General features: G+C 48.4%; 8 protein-coding genes across 8 annotated transcripts; 5 read left to right on the top strand and 3 right to left on the bottom strand.

The window, feature by feature from the left end:
* The first annotated feature begins 2,033 nt into the window (after positions 1-2,033).
* V1508DRAFT_87673 (WD40-repeat-containing domain protein) lies at positions 2,034-5,144 on the top strand. The gene is made up of 3 exons (XM_066943085.1): positions 2,034-2,294; positions 2,383-4,110; positions 4,162-5,144. Exons 1-3 carry the CDS (start codon positions 2,171-2,173, stop codon positions 4,995-4,997), a joined length of 2,688 nt encoding a protein of 895 aa, XP_066796445.1. The 5' UTR covers positions 2,034-2,170; the 3' UTR covers positions 4,998-5,144.
* Positions 5,145-5,385: 241 nt separating this feature from the next.
* Positions 5,386-6,259, top strand: V1508DRAFT_87632 (uncharacterized protein). The gene is made up of 4 exons (XM_066943084.1): positions 5,386-5,549; positions 5,622-5,696; positions 5,763-5,797; positions 5,852-6,259. Exons 1-4 carry the CDS (start codon positions 5,504-5,506, stop codon positions 5,990-5,992), a joined length of 297 nt encoding a protein of 98 aa, XP_066796446.1. The 5' UTR covers positions 5,386-5,503; the 3' UTR covers positions 5,993-6,259.
* On the bottom strand, positions 6,131-7,523 carry V1508DRAFT_415730 (ubiquitin carboxyl-terminal hydrolase). The gene is made up of 4 exons (XM_066940112.1): positions 7,358-7,523; positions 7,157-7,251; positions 6,858-7,104; positions 6,131-6,802 (listed from the first exon to the last, which is right to left on the bottom strand). Exons 1-4 carry the CDS (start codon positions 7,394-7,396, stop codon positions 6,224-6,226), a joined length of 960 nt encoding a protein of 319 aa, XP_066796447.1. The 5' UTR covers positions 7,397-7,523; the 3' UTR covers positions 6,131-6,223.
* Positions 7,508-9,483, top strand: V1508DRAFT_369302 (uncharacterized protein). Its single transcript, XM_066937436.1, has 2 exons — positions 7,508-7,797; positions 7,853-9,483. The coding sequence occupies exons 1-2, from the start codon at positions 7,624-7,626 to the stop codon at positions 9,302-9,304; spliced, it is 1,626 nt and encodes a 541-aa protein (XP_066796448.1). The 5' UTR covers positions 7,508-7,623; the 3' UTR covers positions 9,305-9,483.
* Positions 9,484-9,650: 167 nt separating this feature from the next.
* On the top strand, positions 9,651-11,585 carry V1508DRAFT_415734 (nucleotide-diphospho-sugar transferase). The gene has a single exon (XM_066940113.1). The coding sequence runs from the start codon at positions 10,065-10,067 to the stop codon at positions 11,490-11,492; it is 1,428 nt and encodes a 475-aa protein (XP_066796449.1). The 5' UTR covers positions 9,651-10,064; the 3' UTR covers positions 11,493-11,585.
* A 2,317-nt stretch (positions 11,586-13,902) lies between these two features.
* V1508DRAFT_415738 (SKIP/SNW domain-containing protein) lies at positions 13,903-15,762 on the bottom strand. The gene is made up of 2 exons (XM_066940114.1): positions 15,371-15,762; positions 13,903-15,315 (listed from the first exon to the last, which is right to left on the bottom strand). The coding sequence occupies exons 1-2, from the start codon at positions 15,502-15,504 to the stop codon at positions 14,154-14,156; spliced, it is 1,296 nt and encodes a 431-aa protein (XP_066796450.1). The 5' UTR covers positions 15,505-15,762; the 3' UTR covers positions 13,903-14,153.
* A 75-nt stretch (positions 15,763-15,837) lies between these two features.
* Positions 15,838-17,388, top strand: V1508DRAFT_415740 (mitochondrial import inner membrane translocase subunit Tim54). Its single transcript, XM_066940115.1, has one exon. The coding sequence runs from the start codon at positions 15,975-15,977 to the stop codon at positions 17,160-17,162; it is 1,188 nt and encodes a 395-aa protein (XP_066796451.1). The 5' UTR covers positions 15,838-15,974; the 3' UTR covers positions 17,163-17,388.
* On the bottom strand, positions 17,244-18,391 carry V1508DRAFT_415741 (uncharacterized protein). Its single transcript, XM_066940116.1, has 2 exons — positions 17,833-18,391; positions 17,244-17,776 (listed from the first exon to the last, which is right to left on the bottom strand). The coding sequence occupies exons 1-2, from the start codon at positions 18,215-18,217 to the stop codon at positions 17,325-17,327; spliced, it is 837 nt and encodes a 278-aa protein (XP_066796452.1). The 5' UTR covers positions 18,218-18,391; the 3' UTR covers positions 17,244-17,324.
* Between the last annotated feature and the right edge of the window lie 18 nt (positions 18,392-18,409).

Raw genomic sequence — 18,409 nt, forward strand, 5'->3', positions numbered from 1 at the left:
TCGGTACACTAAGAGTGACGTTTACAGCTTTTATTAGTACGGATGATGATTTGAAACGATAGTCGATACAGTTTTTTGTGTTGTTTCGGCGCGGTTGTGCTTGGGTTAAATTATCGCTCTCTTCGATTGTATCCTTTATATTCTCAAACGCAATATTTGTTATTCATTGTGTTGCGTTGATGTATATCCTCTTTACATATCTTTTACATTTGTCGTTTAAAGTCTTGGCATGCTGTGGATTTGTCTGTATAAAGCTGACTTAGCGTAGATTATTCATTTCATTCTTATTTTCTTTTGCAAGTTGGCGTCGTGTATGGTAGAAGCAAAATCGTAGGGATGATATATGTATTTACATAACTTATTTAGTTAACTAATTAAATATATGAGAATGAAGTATGGCCAAATAGTAATTTGTATGGATATACAAATCGTGTGTGCGTGTGTAAATAAAAGTATGTTAATATTCGGGAATTAATTATATTTTCTCGCGGGTAGACAGATATGGGATAGCATGTTCAATATGTCGAGACCATGTTAGACAATTAACAAACATTTTCCCAAATAAGGTTTCCCTACTAACCCTAGCTCCGGGGGATTTCGGCTTACAAGATTTAGAGTTAAGTAAATTAAACGCCGTGGTGGATAGAGATTAAAGCTAGTCCTTAATAGGATAAGCGAATTCAAAATAGGGGCAACAACCCTCCATAGAGATTCCTTAACGTAAGGGAACTTTGCAGGGCTCTGTAACGCGAGCACTAGCCTGTAGACGACAGCGTGCGGAGGACCAGCTATGGAGCCTTGGAGCAAAACTCCTCTATAGTATACATGTTTATATGACAGCCAGATTTGTTCTTTGGAACGTAAGAGGACAGGTTGTTTGCCTACTAGCTGATCATGCATGGGCAAGTGGGCTTTCTTCGCATACAATCAAGATATCGTACGAAAATATAAATCCAATAATGGCAAGCACCTATTGCATTTAATAGTTTGCAATGGTAATTCACATGCCGGTAGTATTGGGATTATTTAAATCTTCTGAAGTTGCGCGATGTAGTGGAAGCAAAGTCGAGTGGGAAGGAATGTACGGGCAGAAAGGGTGACGTATCCGGTCTCTTCCGGAGCCAGTATATTGGCCTAAGTGGATTACGGCCAGTAAAAGCCAAATACAATCGCAGACGGCGATTCTGGCAAAGTCGCCTTTGCGTCCAAACTGAGGCAGTTGCGAAATTTACAATTTATCGATGACAGTATGCGCCTCGGCACTCAGCCTGGGCGGGTTCAGCCGGTTCCAGCTGCCGACATGATCAGGCATCGCATAAGTAAGTCTGATCCAGAGCCAAACCTCTTCGCACGTCTCATCTGATTTATGTCGGAAAGCATCATAATAAATCGCTGTATCCGAGAATTCCGGGGGACGAAAGCCAGCCAGAGTCGGCGAGGCGTTAAATATCGGAAATATAAACGTCCGAAGTCGGAAGACCGGGACCGAAGGCATCGGATGGCGGCTTAAGTCCATCTATATCTTCACCGGTAGCATACTGTATGCAGTATGCGCATAGTCGACGCTTAGTATTAAACCTCTGTCGTGTTGACTGATTAATGCTGCCGTTGCAGGCGACTATGGAGTGCGTTGCGTTGTCGATACAGCTGAATCGGATGTATACGAATGCGCACTACTTTGGAGGGTTACAAGTAGAAGAGCTGTGTATGTGGCTTGATAGTTTTGGAGCATATCGTGGATATGCGCTGTAAATTTTGTGAATGGAAATATTAAATATTTGATTGAGTACTATATATACTTGACACGTAACCTGCAGAAATGGTCCTGCCAGTTGGTCGTCATCAGCCTAGGCCAAGTTTATCATCCAGTCGCCGTACCCGGTTCCCCGGTTTAGCATAGATTAACTTCTGATTATACAGAAGCATACGTCTAACTGTAAGTGACGAGGCAAGGGTGCCGGTCCTGTGCGGCGGTCCACAAAGCTCCATCAAGCAATCGGCTGCCGCATATACAATCTTCTACTGCAAGCAATATTTGGGATCCACACTCGCAAAGACTCAGGCGCGGTTCATGCCATTCCGTTGCTTTTGGCATCTACGGTTTGATAACTAGTTGATTCTGCACAGTCGGTCAGATCTCTTGCTTGACCGCAGATACGCAAGAGGTCCCATGGGATTATTCGCAGGTATCCCGATTCCGAATGTGCGTGTCGGTGCGCTTATTCCGTCGTTTAACTTTTTCAGCGACGCGAAGGAGACAGAAGACGCGCATCCTGATCGATCAAAGCATATTCGTATGTATATCCGTCAGGGCGCAGTGCCTCAATGCTAGATGGCAATGGAGATGCCATAATCTCGGAATATTGCTGACGGACAATTCAGATCGTATCCCCGGCGGCTTCGAAGAAAGCGGCGACGAAAGATCAGTCCACAGCGTGCCACCACCGGATGCGGACTACGACCACGAGTCCGCTGAGCATGAAGATGACAATGTTGACGAGGGCAAGCAACGCTCCGGCGCGAATTCGATCGTGACGACCGGAAGCAGCGGCGGCAGGACAGATCCGCTTTCTATGCATATCTTGAAACGGACAGGGACAGATCAACTCTTGTCGCGTAGGTATAGTACTGCAGCAGCCACTGGCTCTGGTTCTGCAGGCGAGACCTCGAATGCATCATTACCGGGAACATTGCTCCGGCGGGCGTCCAATATCAAGACCGACAGTTCTGTGAATGGGGGCCCGCGTAGTAATACTACTACAAATGTGAGCAGTAATACAGAAGATCGGCGGAGGAGAAAGCACGTATCGTTCTTGTCACGGATGACTCGACGGAATGGGAAGACCCACGACGACTCTGACTCTGACGAGGGCGGGACAAACCATACACAGGATAAAGGCGGAAATAAACGATCGGAAGGATACAATGCGGCGATATTTTCCCGCCCTATTGGATATGTACCGCAATTCCCTGAGCCGCCCAAGTACATTCGCATGCGGTCTCACGGAACAGTTGCAAAAGACTTTGATCGTTTATTTCTTGCACAGGAGCTCTATCGGAAGCCGAACACGGTAGACTCGGAGTCACCTTCGACAGCAACGACGTCTACATCTTCGTTACCATTACCCCAGCACAAAAGGGGCGCGATCTGGTCGCTAAAATTCAGCAAGGATGGAAAGTATCTGGCAACAGGAGGCGAGGACAGGGTCGTACGAGTGTGGTCAGTCATATCTACACAAGAAGAGCGAGAGCAGTACGAGAAGGAAGAAGAAGAGCAGCAAGATCCGCTAGCACCTGACTCGGCATCGACGCATTCGCATTCACACCGGCCTCGGGGAAATACTCGAAGTCGCAAACAAAAACTCAATGCTCCTGTTTTCCAGTCGAATCCCTACCGGGAGTTTGCTGGCCACAAGGGTGACGTGCTGGATCTCTCGTGGAGTAAGAATAATTTCCTGTTGTCCTCGTCTATGGACAAAACTGTCCGACTATGGCATGTTTCGGTTGAGGAATGTCTATGCTGCTTTCAACACCAGGATTTTGTCACTTCAATCGCGTTTCATCCATTAGACGATCGATTTTTTCTTTCGGGATCATTGGACTACAGACTGAGATTGTGGAGTATACCGGACAAGACTGTTGTCTACTGGAATGATTTGTCAAACTACATTACTGCTGTCGCATTCGCTTCAGATGGACAGACGGCAATCGCTGGATGTTTCACAGGCTTATGTTTCTTTTACGAGACTGAAGGCCTCCGATATCGGACACGAATGCACGTGCGCTCTTCACATGGTCGAAATTCTAAAGGCGCAAAGATCACAGGTATCGAGTTATTGAGGAAGTCGCCAGGTTCAGTATCGTCTGACGCACGACTATTAATAACGAGTAATGACTCACGAGTGAGGCTATATAATATTCGGGATAAGTCTTTGGAAGCTAAATTAAAGGGCAACGAGAACACTTTTTCTCAAATTAAGGCTACGTCATCTGAAGACGGGCGGTATGTCATATGTGGGAGTGAAGATAACAAAGTGTATATCTGGGACATGTTCGTTCCCAAGTCTGGTAACAGTCGAAAAGATAAACATCCGTACGAGTATTTCACAGGTAAGCTCAACGTGGATTGTTGTGTCTATTTCGAATGTTAACAAAGTTTAGCGCACTCAGAAACTGTTACGGAGGCTGTGTTTGCGCCGATGAAGACCATCCAGTTGCTATCACAATCCGGTGATCCTATATACGATCTGTGCATACCACCGCCGGTAACGCTGCATGTCGCGGAGGAAGGTTCAGGGCATTCTGAATTTGCGAAAGCCCGTCCAAAGAATCCGCCGAAGTCGCATCCCAACGGTAATATTATTGTCACCGCGGACCAGACAGGCCATATCAAGATTTTCCGACAAGACTGTGCATACGCGAAGCGAAAACAGACGGATGAGAGCGCGGCATTATTGAGCAAGACGGCGATTTCTTCAAGCGGAATGAGACAGTCTACAGTGGCGACTGTCTCCCCTAGCAATTCAATTACTTCGCCCGTGAATCCAACGCCTAGTGGGACAACGTCTCGGAGTACGATTCGGTCTTCGTCAATGAGCAACGCGTCAAGGAGTTTCTCACGATTAGGTAGGCGTAAAAGTCACGAAGTTACCCCGATGACTGCGACGACGACTCAGTCCTCCTCGCAGGGAACACAGTCCACCAGTTTCATCGAGTCTATGGTACGACATGACCCATCTTTGGCATATTACCGGGACGCAATAGAGGCGCCAACAGATCGACAAGCCGTAGATCACAATTTGCTATCTCCTGCAGCACGCACATTTAGCAACGGGTTTTTCTCTGAAAGCGATGAGTCCGGAGACGAAGACAACGTACATACTGCAGACGAATTGACATGCTCGCGCTGCGGTGGACAAAGTTTCAAGGCATCTATTACGGCGCGGAGGGAAACTAAACTCGTTTGCGCGACTTGCGGGTTGGTCATGACGGCGTGATGGTATTGTACAGGGTAATCTTAGTTCATTAATATGTGACAAAGAAGGATATGACAACTTTTTCCACGGAGTTACATGTGCAATCTGTATAGGGTTGGCATGCTGCTGGTTAGCTTTATATAGTCGTTCGCTTAGGTGGTTCCTGAGACTCATGATTTTGAAATAAATACTACCCAGCTTACCATCCATTATATATAGCGAAGGAAGGTCATCAATACTGATCTGCGCTTCCACTGGAGGCCCAAAAGGCTGCCGTCGGGAAGGACCTGCATATGACGCAACACGCGTGCGTCATCAAGACAGCCCTAATCCTATGTGATATTCGCTATCGTGCCGTACGCAGGGTCGGTCTAGCGAAATACGAAGGTCTTTCGACCAGCTCTCGAGAATAAGACCGGCCATACCTGGACTATACTGCGAAGTTTGTGCGGAATACACCATACCGAGGAAAAACTTGTCTAGAAAGAGGTTATATCTATTGTAAAGGTCAGACATTACATTACAAGATGGGTCTCTTAGCCGACGTCCTGCTGCTGTTTATCACAATTATCTGTAAGTGGCCTGAAAATTTGTAGCATTGGCAATAGAGAGGCGCATGAATATACTAAGAATTGAATCACTTAGTTCCTCCCTTTGGAGTATTTATAATAAGCGGATGTTCAGTTGATCTGCTGATCAACATTGCCTTGACATCGCTGGGTACGTTAGGATATTTTCTGTATTTCGCGTATTATGTTACGCACTAGTACTGATATTTCCATATAGGATATTTCCCCGGTCATATCCACGCTTTCTATTTGGTATGGATTTCTGGTTTGCACTGGTAAAGTGGGCTGAGCGCTGATATGCTGTAGGAATATGTTTATATGCAACGACGGGATTACGGTATCATTGAGCCGTTCGAGCCGGCACCGGGTGTCTACTCTGATGCGATTAATACCGGTGGTAGACAGGCATATGGTGCGATCCTTGTTGAGGAGACGATTGTGGCGTAAACAGTCATCCATGGATATAATTTGGTAGTTTTTGTGTAACAAATAACGAATTAGTGACGGTATACATTCTTTGGATGTGGGTAGTACTATGTAAATGATTGATGTAACATTCGTTCCCGAGAGTTTATAAGAGCGGAGTTTTTTGATGGGCATACTGATTAATATATTATTCCTTCAATGTAGTAGATAATATTTGCTCGTATATAGTTCTCTATAAAACAGGTCCCTCACTCACCAGCTATTACTCTGCATCTTCCGCCTCTGAGCTTCCTCGAGCCTTTTCTGCGTCTTGGCTTTCGCATCTGAAATCATCTTCTCAAAAGCAACCCCACCTTTGTTCACAACAACGTCCCCCAAAACGCCTCTCAGTACCTCATAAATTAACCCCACAAAATTCTCCCGTCGCAAAACATTCTCCCTCCGCCATTCTGCTCGTTTCTCCTCTTCACGGAGTAACCCTTCCGTATCCCCCACCGCCGCCAACAATTCCCGCCGGTCACGACAGACAGCAAGTAAATTAAACCGCACTTCATCTTCGGGATACCGTGCAATCCGACGATACAGCACTTCGACAATCTTTTCGGAAAACGTCTCATCCGTGCAAGCGCCGTGCGAAATCGGATATGGCTGTAACCCGTCGAGTTCGTATAGCGTGCCATTGACGGGCAGGTATGCAATGAAATGGTACAGATCGTCGTCGTCGCCAGCCTGGCGCTGAGGTTGGGTTTCGTCGACGAAAGGCGTCGGACGGGAGAATGAGTTGTGTGTCAGTCTGATTAGTTCTGAATTCGACAAAGTCTCGCCTCGGAGCTGTGCATGGGTCAGAACTTTTATCGAGAGTAAAATATATCCGCAATGGGCATACCTCCGAATCGAAGCCCTCGACGAACGCTTTAAATTCCGTTAATGCGCTGCCGACCTGAATGTCGCTCCGATTAAGCACGATGGAAAGGATCGCTTGTGTTGCGCATGCGTTTTGGATTTTCTGACGTGCGAAGAAGATGCCATGTTCAGCATCTGGATCGTACGAACCGTCTTGTGGGATTCCAGGAGTTGTAGGGGCCAGTGCTGAGTGAGTGTATTTGAAGAGGAAGATGACGCCGTAGAGAGGACTGCATGTGTGTCAGCAGTGCAAGCATGATAGGAGAAACGAAGATAGCGTACGCTACGGCGCGAAGTTGATCTGCATCGAGGGAGAGGAGCTCGTTTAGTTCGACCGACTTGACGCCTAGAGACTCAACTAGTTCGGTGAAGACGCCCTGATATTGTTAGAGAGTATTGTGGAAGGACATCGTTGTCATCCTCTCGCTGAGCGTCAAAGACGACGTTGCAATAACGATCGTGCCTATCTGCGATATCACTTACCGCATCTGATTCGAGTGTATTCCAGCCTGATGACGACATTGTTGAATGAGTGGTGTGAATCGAGTGGGTGCGAATGTATTCGCGTGACGGTGGGTTTGTCCATGCAGTCCGTCTCACTACGACCCCTGAAAGTAGCAACGCAGTTTTCTTCCAACTTAGAGCACGCCACTGACCATATTATCTGTAACAAATCCCTGCTTGGGTTACACAAGTATTAATGACATTAATACGCATATATTATCACTAGAAATCATCCGACAGTCGCCATGGACAACAGTGCCACCCTGGGCAAGCTCGCGGTTGCAAAGGCAACTCTATCCGCTGAACTCCTCCGTCCACACCCGTCAGGGACTCCATCCCCTGTTTCCTCGGACGTGATCAAGAAACTGCATAGCGCGCTCGATGCAGCATTACGGAAGAACTCCGTCGAGAATGTTCGGGTATGTGATATATCCTTGATTTAAACACGAAGGAAGGCTAACTTGCAGATTGCAGACTCTGAAATATCTGATTCTAGACCACATAGCATCTTATACCGCTCGCGTAATAGCACTCGGGAAATACCTGACAGCACTCTCCCCAACCCTTCCCACCCGTCACTCCAAATTACACATCCTGTACATCCTTAATGACGTTTTCTATCACTCTACATTTATCTCCAAATCAGGCGGGCAGTTTAAATCCGGGATTCAGCAGTTTCTCCCTACGTTGTTTGCGATTCCGTGGCATATTGAGAAGCTGCGCGAACAAGTGGATGAGTTGGTAGCGATATGGAGGGAGAAGGAGTATTTCCATACTTTCTTTTTGCAGTCGTTGACCGACCCAATTACGCTTGAGCAATGGCGGCGGTCGTTTGGGGGATCGTTACAAGGAGCGAAGACGGAGGAGAGTATGGAAACCGATTTGGAGAATGATGGAAGAGTCCCGCCGGTGCTGGGAATACATGGGACAAAGTATTTTGAATTGCCGGTGTCGAATATGCTGCCTTGTATTCAGGGCGCAATGCCCGTGCCAGTTAGTGCCCCAAGGCCGATAAGATTGCGGCTTACCAACGACGGGAGGGCAGATGAGGACGTCATGAGCGCTGTAGATAGCTTTTATAGATGTTTGGAGTGGAACGGAGGACGATTTCGGGAGGCGGATGAAAAGGCTGATGAAGGTGACGAAGAGGAGTTTACATATGAGGGATGGAGTATGGCCTTTTTTAGAGCGAAGCAGGATGACGAGATGGCCATGGAAGAGCGCCGCAGTAGGTCTGGATCAAAGTATTCCGACGAAGGGTCGCTATATAGGCGGCGGTCTCGGTCTCGATCGCGATCATCAATATACTCTGATCGTTCTCGTTCTCGTTCTCGTTCACGATCGCGGTCAAGATCTCGATCTCCACGGGAATATCCCTCTCGGTCGCTCTCGGCGTCGTATTCACCACCTGAGGCAGGTCCAAATGATCAATATGCCCGTCCGGGCAATTCAACAGTGCAAGTAAGGTCGCAATCGCCGCTGCACCAAGATAGAGAATCGCCTGGCGGATATCGGCATCCAGATATGCATTATTATCGACCATATCATGCTCCTCCACCACCGCCGCCACCACCGCCGGCGCCGCTGCCAGGCTATCATCAAAGTCAATACGAAAGTGGGCAATCCCCAGCTCCCTACGCTTACCCTCCTCGAGCACCTCCACAACCACCACCACCTCCTCCTCTGGCGCCTTATCCTCACGAGGCGCCTTCGGGTCCTTACGGAGTACCACCTGCAAGACGAGAGCCTTTGTATCCAGAGTACTCAGAGCCGGAACGACGTGACATGCGAAGCCACAGTCCCGCACTTGGAACACAAGGTCGTGTTCCGAAGTCGTCGAGGGACCGGGCTGCTGAGTCGTACATACAATCCGTGTACGGGAGTAAACAGCCGGAGGACCATCCTTACTCCAGCTGGAGACGATAGTGATATTGTATCGTATATATTTGTAGATAAGGCTGGAATGAGTCAAATGACATCGGATTTTGCAAAAGGAGTGGCGCAGACGCAGTGCCTGTTTACTGAGCAGACAGAAAAGTATAGTATTTTAGTTCTATAATTATGTCTATGGACATTTCGAACACTGTTTGTTTGCTATTTTATCAGCCAGGGGCTATATTTAGTCCAGATCCGATGGCGTGCTTTAGACTTCCTCCGGAAGTCGGCACAGCCCTTCAGAGAAGAGAACCCCTACCCGATGCGCTGGATCGTCTGGTTCAGGCGATCTAAAACCGTAAGCGCGACTTGTCTAGCCGCATTGAGTGCTGCGATCATTTGAAACTTTCGAATGGATTTCTTATGCCCCGCCCATTTTGGAATCCTCGAAATCGAAATGGATCGACGACGTTCTGATCCACCGACGACTCCACACTGACCGAGCAGTGTATAAAATGCCACATGTTATCATTCCCCATATACTGCAGTGCATACGAAGGTTGTCCATGGTGTAAAGATAATCGACATCCGGGGCCATCATGTCCTTAACTATCCATCTTCAGGGGCTCAGCGATGACGCGTCAACGTAGTCGCACATTGCCTTCCAGGCACCAAGCTGCGTCCTACGCAAGCAACCTCCTGGCCATGTCTCCAAAGGGTCTACCATATATGTAGCTTCCCCGTCTCGCAATGCTTTCCTGAATTTGTAGTGCGAGAAAAAAGCACGAATATATTATCATCATCAATCAGCATGCTCCGGTCCCTAATCTTGCGCCGGATATCGCGGTGGATTGCGTTCTCGACGGTCATCTTTAGCCTGGTCTGCGTTGTCGCTATGCCCCAGCTCATAAGCAGAACACAACTGCTGAACAATCTTAACAAGTCCGTCTCCAGTAAGCTTGGATTCGACAGCGCCCTCTCGACTACCACCGTTCCAGTGAAACCCTGGGCCTCTCCGGTTCCCGTCATGCACGACGGCCACGATAGCGACGAGCCGACAGACGACAATGATTTCACCACCACCACGACCAGTCAACAGCCCCAGCTCGAAAGAGCGACCTTCGTCATGCTCGTCCGCAATTCGGAGCTCCACGACGCCCGCTCTTCCATCCGCTACGTGGAGGACAGGTTCAACAAGAACTTCCATTACCCTTGGCTGTTCCTCAACGACAAACCCTTCTCTCCCGAGTTCATACATATGACGCGCAGCCTCGTGTCTGGCAATGCAACCTACGGCCGAATCCCGAAAGACGCTTGGTCAATGCCAGACTGGGTCGATCGTCAGAAAGCAAGAGAATGCATGAGAGCCATGGCCACGAAAAACATTCTCTATGGCGGATCAGAGAGCTACAGGCACATGTGCCGCTTCTTCTCCGGCTTTCTCTGGAGACATGAATTACTCGTCGACTACGACTACTACTGGCGCGTCGAACCCAATACTCAGCTCTACTGTGATCTCACATATGATCCATTCACATTCATGCGCGAAAACAACAAGACCTACGGCTTCGTAATCAACCTCTTGGAATTCCCCTCCACCATCGAATCCCTCTGGCCGACAGTCCAAAACTTCTCTCGCGAGCACCCAGAATACATCCACCCGAACAACGCACTTGACTTCATCGTCGACGACAACAAAAATATCACCGAAGGTGGTTATAATAACTGCCATTTCTGGTCAAATTTCGAGATCGCCTCGTTGAAGTTCTGGCGCTCGCAGGCTTACCGAGATTTCTTTGATTTTCTTGATCGGACAGGCAATTTTTATTATGAAAGGTGGGGTGATGCACCTGTTCATTCCATCGCCGCGTCCATAATGCTGGATAAGGAGGAAATCCACTGGTTCTATGACATTGGATACCGACATCACCCGTTCACACACTGTCCGGAACCAAAGCAGGCGTTCCATGATTCGGGAAGATGTTATTGTAATCCGACGCAGAACTTCGACAGGGACCCGTATGCCTGCACGAAGCAGTACCGGCGCATGCGCGGAGATCTCGATGTGCCAGGACGAGTGCCTGGGATCCCAGAACAGCCTGTCCTTAACCGCATCGACCGCGGCAAAGGCAACGGCCTGCGCACCAAATTGAAAATGAGTACGGACGGCCTGGAGTTAATGCCGGGCGATGAAGGCGCAGCACAACTACAAAAAATAGAAGATGGCGAAGGTAAGTGAACAGAGAGATTTTGGGTATTACAGAGTCGTTGCAACATAGAATTTCAGTGCTATCGGGTGATAAATAACACTTAAAAACTTTATATAATTTTGTATATACTGTTCGCGAATAAGATCGCGACACCCTATACGAACGCGTACCGTACGGTCCGAAGGAAGTGACCGAAATTCGTGCCTCGAGTCGTCCGGTTCCTGAGGTAGAATTGACGGTAATTTGAGGGCATCTGCCAGCTACATCACTCCACTTCACCAGGTCGCAATCGTCTTAGACCAGATTTGTCAATGTAAATTGCCCAAAACTTGCTTACCCGCAGGCATCAAACCGATCAACCTGTTCGACCTCGCGAGACCGAGCTACAAGCGGAGATGCACTCCGCCGTCTCGCAGCGCACCCCAGTTAGCCTTCCCTGCTACAGAGCTACGGCTCAGGCAGTTGGCAGAAAACCCCCTTGTCGGAAATCCCATTGCGAAATATGTTCACCGATAAAAATCCGCCAGTCCCCAGCGCACAGAATTTGAAACTTTGAATAGTGCAGAGACGTTTCATGTCTTCAGGCGACGTTTCGCACTAGCGAGCAGTTGTATTTCATATGATGTCGAACACTAATGCCACTTCCTGTCAATTCCGCAGACTCTGCAGTAATAGCAAGGGTCAGATATCCTGTCCATCAAAGTATCGAACGGGCATATCATCTCCAGGACTCTCAGAGTTCCTCTAAGTTAAAAGTAGAGTTTTGTGTTTGGTGCACGCCCCAACCCGACGCTCTGCGCCGCACTATGGCTTTCCTGGCTCGCCCTGCCTTGAAGCAGTCCTAGCCCACCCTTGCAACATCCACTGTGACACAAGTGCCTGCTATAGTAATGAGATGCCCTGCTAATTTTTCGTGTAAATTTACATGAAATAACCATTGCCCTATTGTGTTGCTTGCTTCCCTAAATTTTATCCGGTAATTTACACGTTTTCGCTGAATTTACGTGAAATTAACAGCAATTGCCCCTACCTTTAAGGTTAACTTTAGCCCTAAAGGTAAACCTTCTTGCTGAGCTGTCATGTCGCTCGCTGGCAATCCAGTTCTATAGTCTCGGTCGTTTTCGGGCCGCTCACGAAAAGTTAGGTGAACGAAACATGATACTACCTCCGCCAATCTCACAATGATTTCCTCGAATCCGTAGCGCGAAAGCAGCATTAATATTATCTCATCACAGTAATCATCTCGCGCCGGATGCCGTGGTGGATCGCGGCCGCCACCACCGTCATCTTCTGCCAGTTGTGCTGACCCAGCTCTTAAGTAGAACACCGCTGCTGGACAATTTAGCTATGCTTCTGAAGAAAGATTGGATTCGACAGCTCCATCTCGCCTACCATCCGTCCCTTGAACCCCCACGGCTCCATGGTGCCAGTAACGCCTGACAACTGGCAGTACTCACAAGACAATGACAATGCCGGTCGACGACCGAAAGAGTGACGTCGGTCATGCTCATGCGCAATCAGGAGGTCCACGATGCCACCCTAAAGTCAGTTCAACAAGATTTCAAACGCTTTGCTCTTTTTCAGTGACGAACCCTTTGACCCCGAGTTATACATATGGCCCTCAAACTTGGTATCCGGCAACGCAACAACCTACTAATCTCAAAGACACTCAGTCAATGCCAGACTAGGTCGATCGCCAGAAGTAAGAGACTGTATGAAAGTCATGGACAACCAAACCGTCGACCGTTTCGGATACGAGAGCCACGTGCCGAGCTTCTCCTGGAGATTCGAACTACTCGTCGATGACGCCTAATATGGGGTGTCAAAACTAACAATCAAGCTGTACTGCGATCAACATATAATCCCTTTATATTCATTCGCGAAACAAGTCTAAGGCTTTGTTAATCAACCTCCAGGAAGACGCCGCAACCATTGAAACTCTCTGACTAACAGTCCACCTCGCGAGAGCCCAGAACTTATCCACCCGAACAACGCACTTGATTATCGTTGCCGACAACAGGAATATCATCGAATGTGGCTACAATCTCTACAACTTCTTTTCAAATCGGGTCCTTGAAGTTCTGGCGGTCGCAGGCTTACGCATATTTTTGGCTTTCTCGATTGTCTCGTTTTGTACGCAAGGTACTGCGATGCGTCTGTGCATTCCATCTGGAGCCGAAGCTGAGTTCTATGAATCGGGGAAGTGCTCTGCATGATGTAGTTCCCCTGCATGCATGGATACTGACCATTACCTGGAATCTTGGAACGACGATATTCACTGGCAGAGGATCCAACGGCCTTCACAGCAATTGTGTATGAGTAAGGAGGGCCCTGGACTTGATGCTCGGAACTAATTAAGTATTACAGATTTAGTCATCACTGTAGCGTTACATTGCTATCGAATGTTACGTGGCGATTTTAAATACATTTTGTAAATACTTTCGTTCTGAAAGGTCCATTTGCATTATCATATCACGCCTCAGATATGGATTTTAGTGTCACTATGCTCTGCCATCGGATGGTCTGTCTGGCTTTATTTGACGAAAGCGTTGAAGGGATTACTGATGGATTAATACGTCAACTGGTCATGCTGACAGCATATCTTAGATCCATAATACAAACCTACTTATGGGTACAAAAAGTACCGCCAATGCAATAATAGTATACAAAATAAATCAACAATATAAATTTTATCGAGAGTACGATCGGGAGCGAGACCGAGGTGTTCGCGAGAGCGAACGCGACATCGATCGGGAGGGAGTTCGCGAATAAGATCGCGAACGAGACCGAGATGGTGTTCTCGACTGCGGTGTCCTAGATCGTGGCGTCCAAGATCGCGGTGTCCTAGACCGCGAACGAGAATATGAACGCGACCTGTACGAATCCCGGTCGTAAGAAGGCGACCTAGACCCGTACCGCGAATCGTACGAAATCGATCGCGAACGTGACCGGTCCCGCGACACAGATCTATCCCTGACGGGCCGTGGAGATGCACTCCGTCGTCTTGTACTGCGTGCTCCGATTTCCCGTTCCTCACGCACTTTGCGGGCCAACATACGCAAGTGCTCTTCCTTGGCGTCCTTCTCCTGATCCGCAATCTTCTGCTGTAACATTGCCCGCTGCTTGACTTCCTCCCGAGCGTGTCTGTCCGCCGCGTACAATGCCTCCGATAGCTTTGCAAAGTTGTCATTAATCTTTACCTCCTCCAATCCACGCCCGTCCGCCGCTAACCGCTTATCCAACGCGATAGTATAACCCTTTGGATTCTTCCATTTCGATACACTCGGCGGAATATTAAAGTCCTCCGCATCCTTCGCCGTCAACTTCCTTGGTGGCGACCGTAATAACGGTGCAGGCGGCGAAGGCGGCCCCCTTGGCACCTTTGTGTGTTTGAACTTCGGTGGCTCCATCGGATCTTCCGGCAAATCTACCATCTTTATAATTCGCTGGCGATGCTCCGTGTCCCCTCGCTCACCCATCATATTACTCGGAGTGTAGCGGATATAGGTCGGCTCCTGAGCTTTGCTGTTCGTTATGCTCTTTGCATTCGCGGCCTTGGACTTGCCGGACACAATCATTTCAAAAGCTGCTTTCGTTTTCGCTGTTGTCTCTGCGACGTCGTCTTCCGATGGTCGCGCAAGGTTGATTTCTCCTATATTTGCGCGCTGGCGGAGGGGGATTAGGTCGGAGAAAGATGTGTGTACTATCCGGCTAGCACCATGCCCCTGCCTAGCGATCGCGTCGTATTTAATCTTGCCCTGCGAATCAACTTGTATCGCAAGCGCATTTGAAGGTCCCTGTTTCGTACGTCCCATGTCGAGCGGATATTGCTTCATATTGACTTCGGGAAAGCTGACTGTCCGTTAACCGAGCGATTCATATTCTCATTAACAAAACAAATACGTACGCCCCTCCATCACCGAAATCATCCAGCGCTTTAGGCCGCCATCCTGTCCTTTGCCCGTACGGCGGTACATTATTTGGCTTACCGACGTCGGAAACCGTGATCACGGCACCGTGTTCATTGTATGTAGTAGCCATGGATCGATCTAGATCACTTTATTGCTAGTGTTGGCTTCCTTGGAATATTGACCAGCGCTTATAGATTTTTCAGATCAACAAGAGGATCGTACGCAAACACATGCATTCCCTCAAAAGTGCTTAAATTCGAAAGGATAATCGAATTCGGCTGCGCAGTTATCGTCAACAGTGGCGAACTAAGCAAAAAAGATGAGCTCAGGATTTATACAATTTGCTTGCGTGGATTAGGGTCTGTATCAAATGTACATCTCAATTCGTATACGTCAGGGGGTGCGAAGTAGACGACGTCGAGCGCCGCGCGGTGCTCACGAAAATTTTGGATGATTTGTTGCGAGTATCGAGCATCCACGTACGTTAACGTAAATCGCGAAACGACGTACGGTCGTCGGAATAGAGATAGCCACATTCAGATAGATACTGACAATCTATTAACATCATCGAATTTGGACGGGAGCAGCATCGTACACAGAATGTCAACAGCATCACCGAAATCCACTCCTCCACCTCGAAATCCGGTGCTCGTAGCGCTCGGCATTCCGCGTCTGCGTATGCCCGGCAGAAATATGTCAATATTCCTCGGCACTGTTCTTGGTATCTCAGGCATGATCTATTACGACCGGAAAAACCGACGCGCGAACAGACAGAAATGGAAAGACCGGGTGTCTTACTTGGCAAACGAAACGCTCCAACCGAACGGAATGCCGAGGAAAGTGACAGTATATGTTGCACCCCCGCCAGGCGATCATCTTGATGTCACGATTGCGCATTTTACTCAGTACGTTAAGCCTGTGTTGACTGCTGCTGCTATTGATTGGGAATTGGTGGAGGCGAAGAGGCAAGGTGATATTCGGCATCAGGTTGCAGAGCAGATTAGGAAGGAGCGACGGGGCGAGGGAGATTCACGTGATGAATTAATGAAGGCCGTCACGGACGGACTGAAGTATGATACCGAAGGTGGCGTGATTTGCGTGGGGAGAGGTGCGTATAAAGAGTATTTGCATGGCTTGAATGAGGGATGGTTGGGGCCCTTGGAGATGCCTGCGCCTCCGCAGTTCGAAAAGCGTGTGGATGAGGTGCACGGATTGTTGGAAAGTGGCGACGATGTCACACAGACAGCCGTTGAGGCCAGCAAGGCCGCTGAAGCAGGCGTGGCTACGTCACAAGGTCCCGACGCAAATAAATCTATCGAAGGAGATGATAGCCAAGAGAAGCAGGACAAGAAGCCTGCGGTTCCAAAGCCGTATATTTCTCAAGCTGATTACGGAAGTGCGCCAACACCGCCAGAATTGGCTCGAATTACCTCATTTCAGCCAATAGTGTACATCCCACTCCCACACATTCTCGGGTTTTTGAACACACCGATTCGAACGTACAGGTTTTTCACTAAACGCGAGTTGGCAGACCGGTGCGGCAGATTAACCGCGTCCGTGGCGTTAAGTCAATCGCGACCATTCATACCCCGTATCGATCTTGCACAAGGCATGGAAGAAGAGAATGAGTGGCCCAAGAAATGGAAGGAAACTGCCCTCGAGAAGGGCTCGGAGTGGATGCAGGATTTTGTCGTCGATGACAGGATTGCGGAGCGACTACGGGTATATCAGTTACCACTAATTGAGGATGAAATTAACCCGACGTCAGCGGCAGCTATCGAGGGGTAGATACGGTGTTTATAGATATAGTGAGTTCGGGACTCCAAGTCATTGTACATACTTAGCGATTACCCGTTTGGGTCGATATGGGTCTTACCATTAATGCTACATATATTAATATTATATTGCGACCAATAACACCTGAAAATATTCAACCAAACGTAACAGAACCTAATGTACAATTTTAGCTGCTTCTTCCTCGCCCAACTCTTTTCTAATGACTTGCTCTAACAACAACTCTTTGCTCACCCACAACTCTCGCTTCACTTTATTGACTTTCTCCATCTCCGCCTCCAGCTCCTTATGCACCTCATCAACCCAAGATAGCTTTCTCTTCAGATACCGCGCCAATTTACGTGGCGGTTTCGCCCGCTCATCAGGATCAAATTCATCGTCGCTAGGATAGGAATTTGTCACCTCATCGCCCGGTGTTTTCAATTTCTCGCTCGCCTTGTGCCGCTTGATCGCTTCCGTGTATGCCGCATATGTCGCGCCGCCTAAGCTTTTTGGTTGGTTCGCGTGTGTCTTGGGAACCGGATCCGACGGACGGAGTGCCTCTGTTTCGTGCACTGTCCGCATGTGCTTCGCCAGCGCATCTGACCTCGTGAAACTCCGATCGCACTCTATAATGCCATTAATATACTATACAAAATTGTTACTAAAGAATACAAACACGTACCAGGAACGCTGCAGTAAAACGGTTTCTCGCCGGTGTGGCTTCTCATATGCGCTACAAGTGCAAATCGAGATGTCTGACTTAAACCTCTTCGTGGACATTCCAGCCATTCGCAGGTGTACTTTGGCCGCCGATTACCTACATGTTCATCATGTATGTGTTTCACGAGATTATCCATGTTACCGCATTCAGTGTAGCATCCTTCCCATCGACATACAGTCACCTGGTCAAGATTGTCGTCGTTCACCCCCGGTGATCCGGGAACAGAGCCGTAGGTGTCTGACGAGATGCCCGACGAGACGGAGCCGTTTGGCGATTGGGCTACTTGCATATCAGGATCATCGGAACCTGGTAGTGACGAGAGCTCTGAGCCGGATTGACCTTCCATGGTAATTCGTGCGCGACGTGATATATATCGTAGTGTCTCAATCGTTAAAAAATTGAACAATCTCTGCTCAAAATCTATAAGTCTGATAAAGTATACAATCTGACTGTCGCAGCAGGCGCAATAGATAAATTGATCTCATGGAATGACAGCCAAGAATCAAGCTACTCGTCGTTTTCTGAGGGTCTGCTCCCA

This window comes from Lipomyces doorenjongii (genome assembly GCF_038497915.1).
Source record: "Lipomyces doorenjongii strain NRRL Y-27504 unplaced genomic scaffold V1508scaffold_18, whole genome shotgun sequence".
In the NCBI taxonomy this organism is placed as follows: domain Eukaryota; kingdom Fungi; phylum Ascomycota; class Lipomycetes; order Lipomycetales; family Lipomycetaceae; genus Lipomyces; species Lipomyces doorenjongii.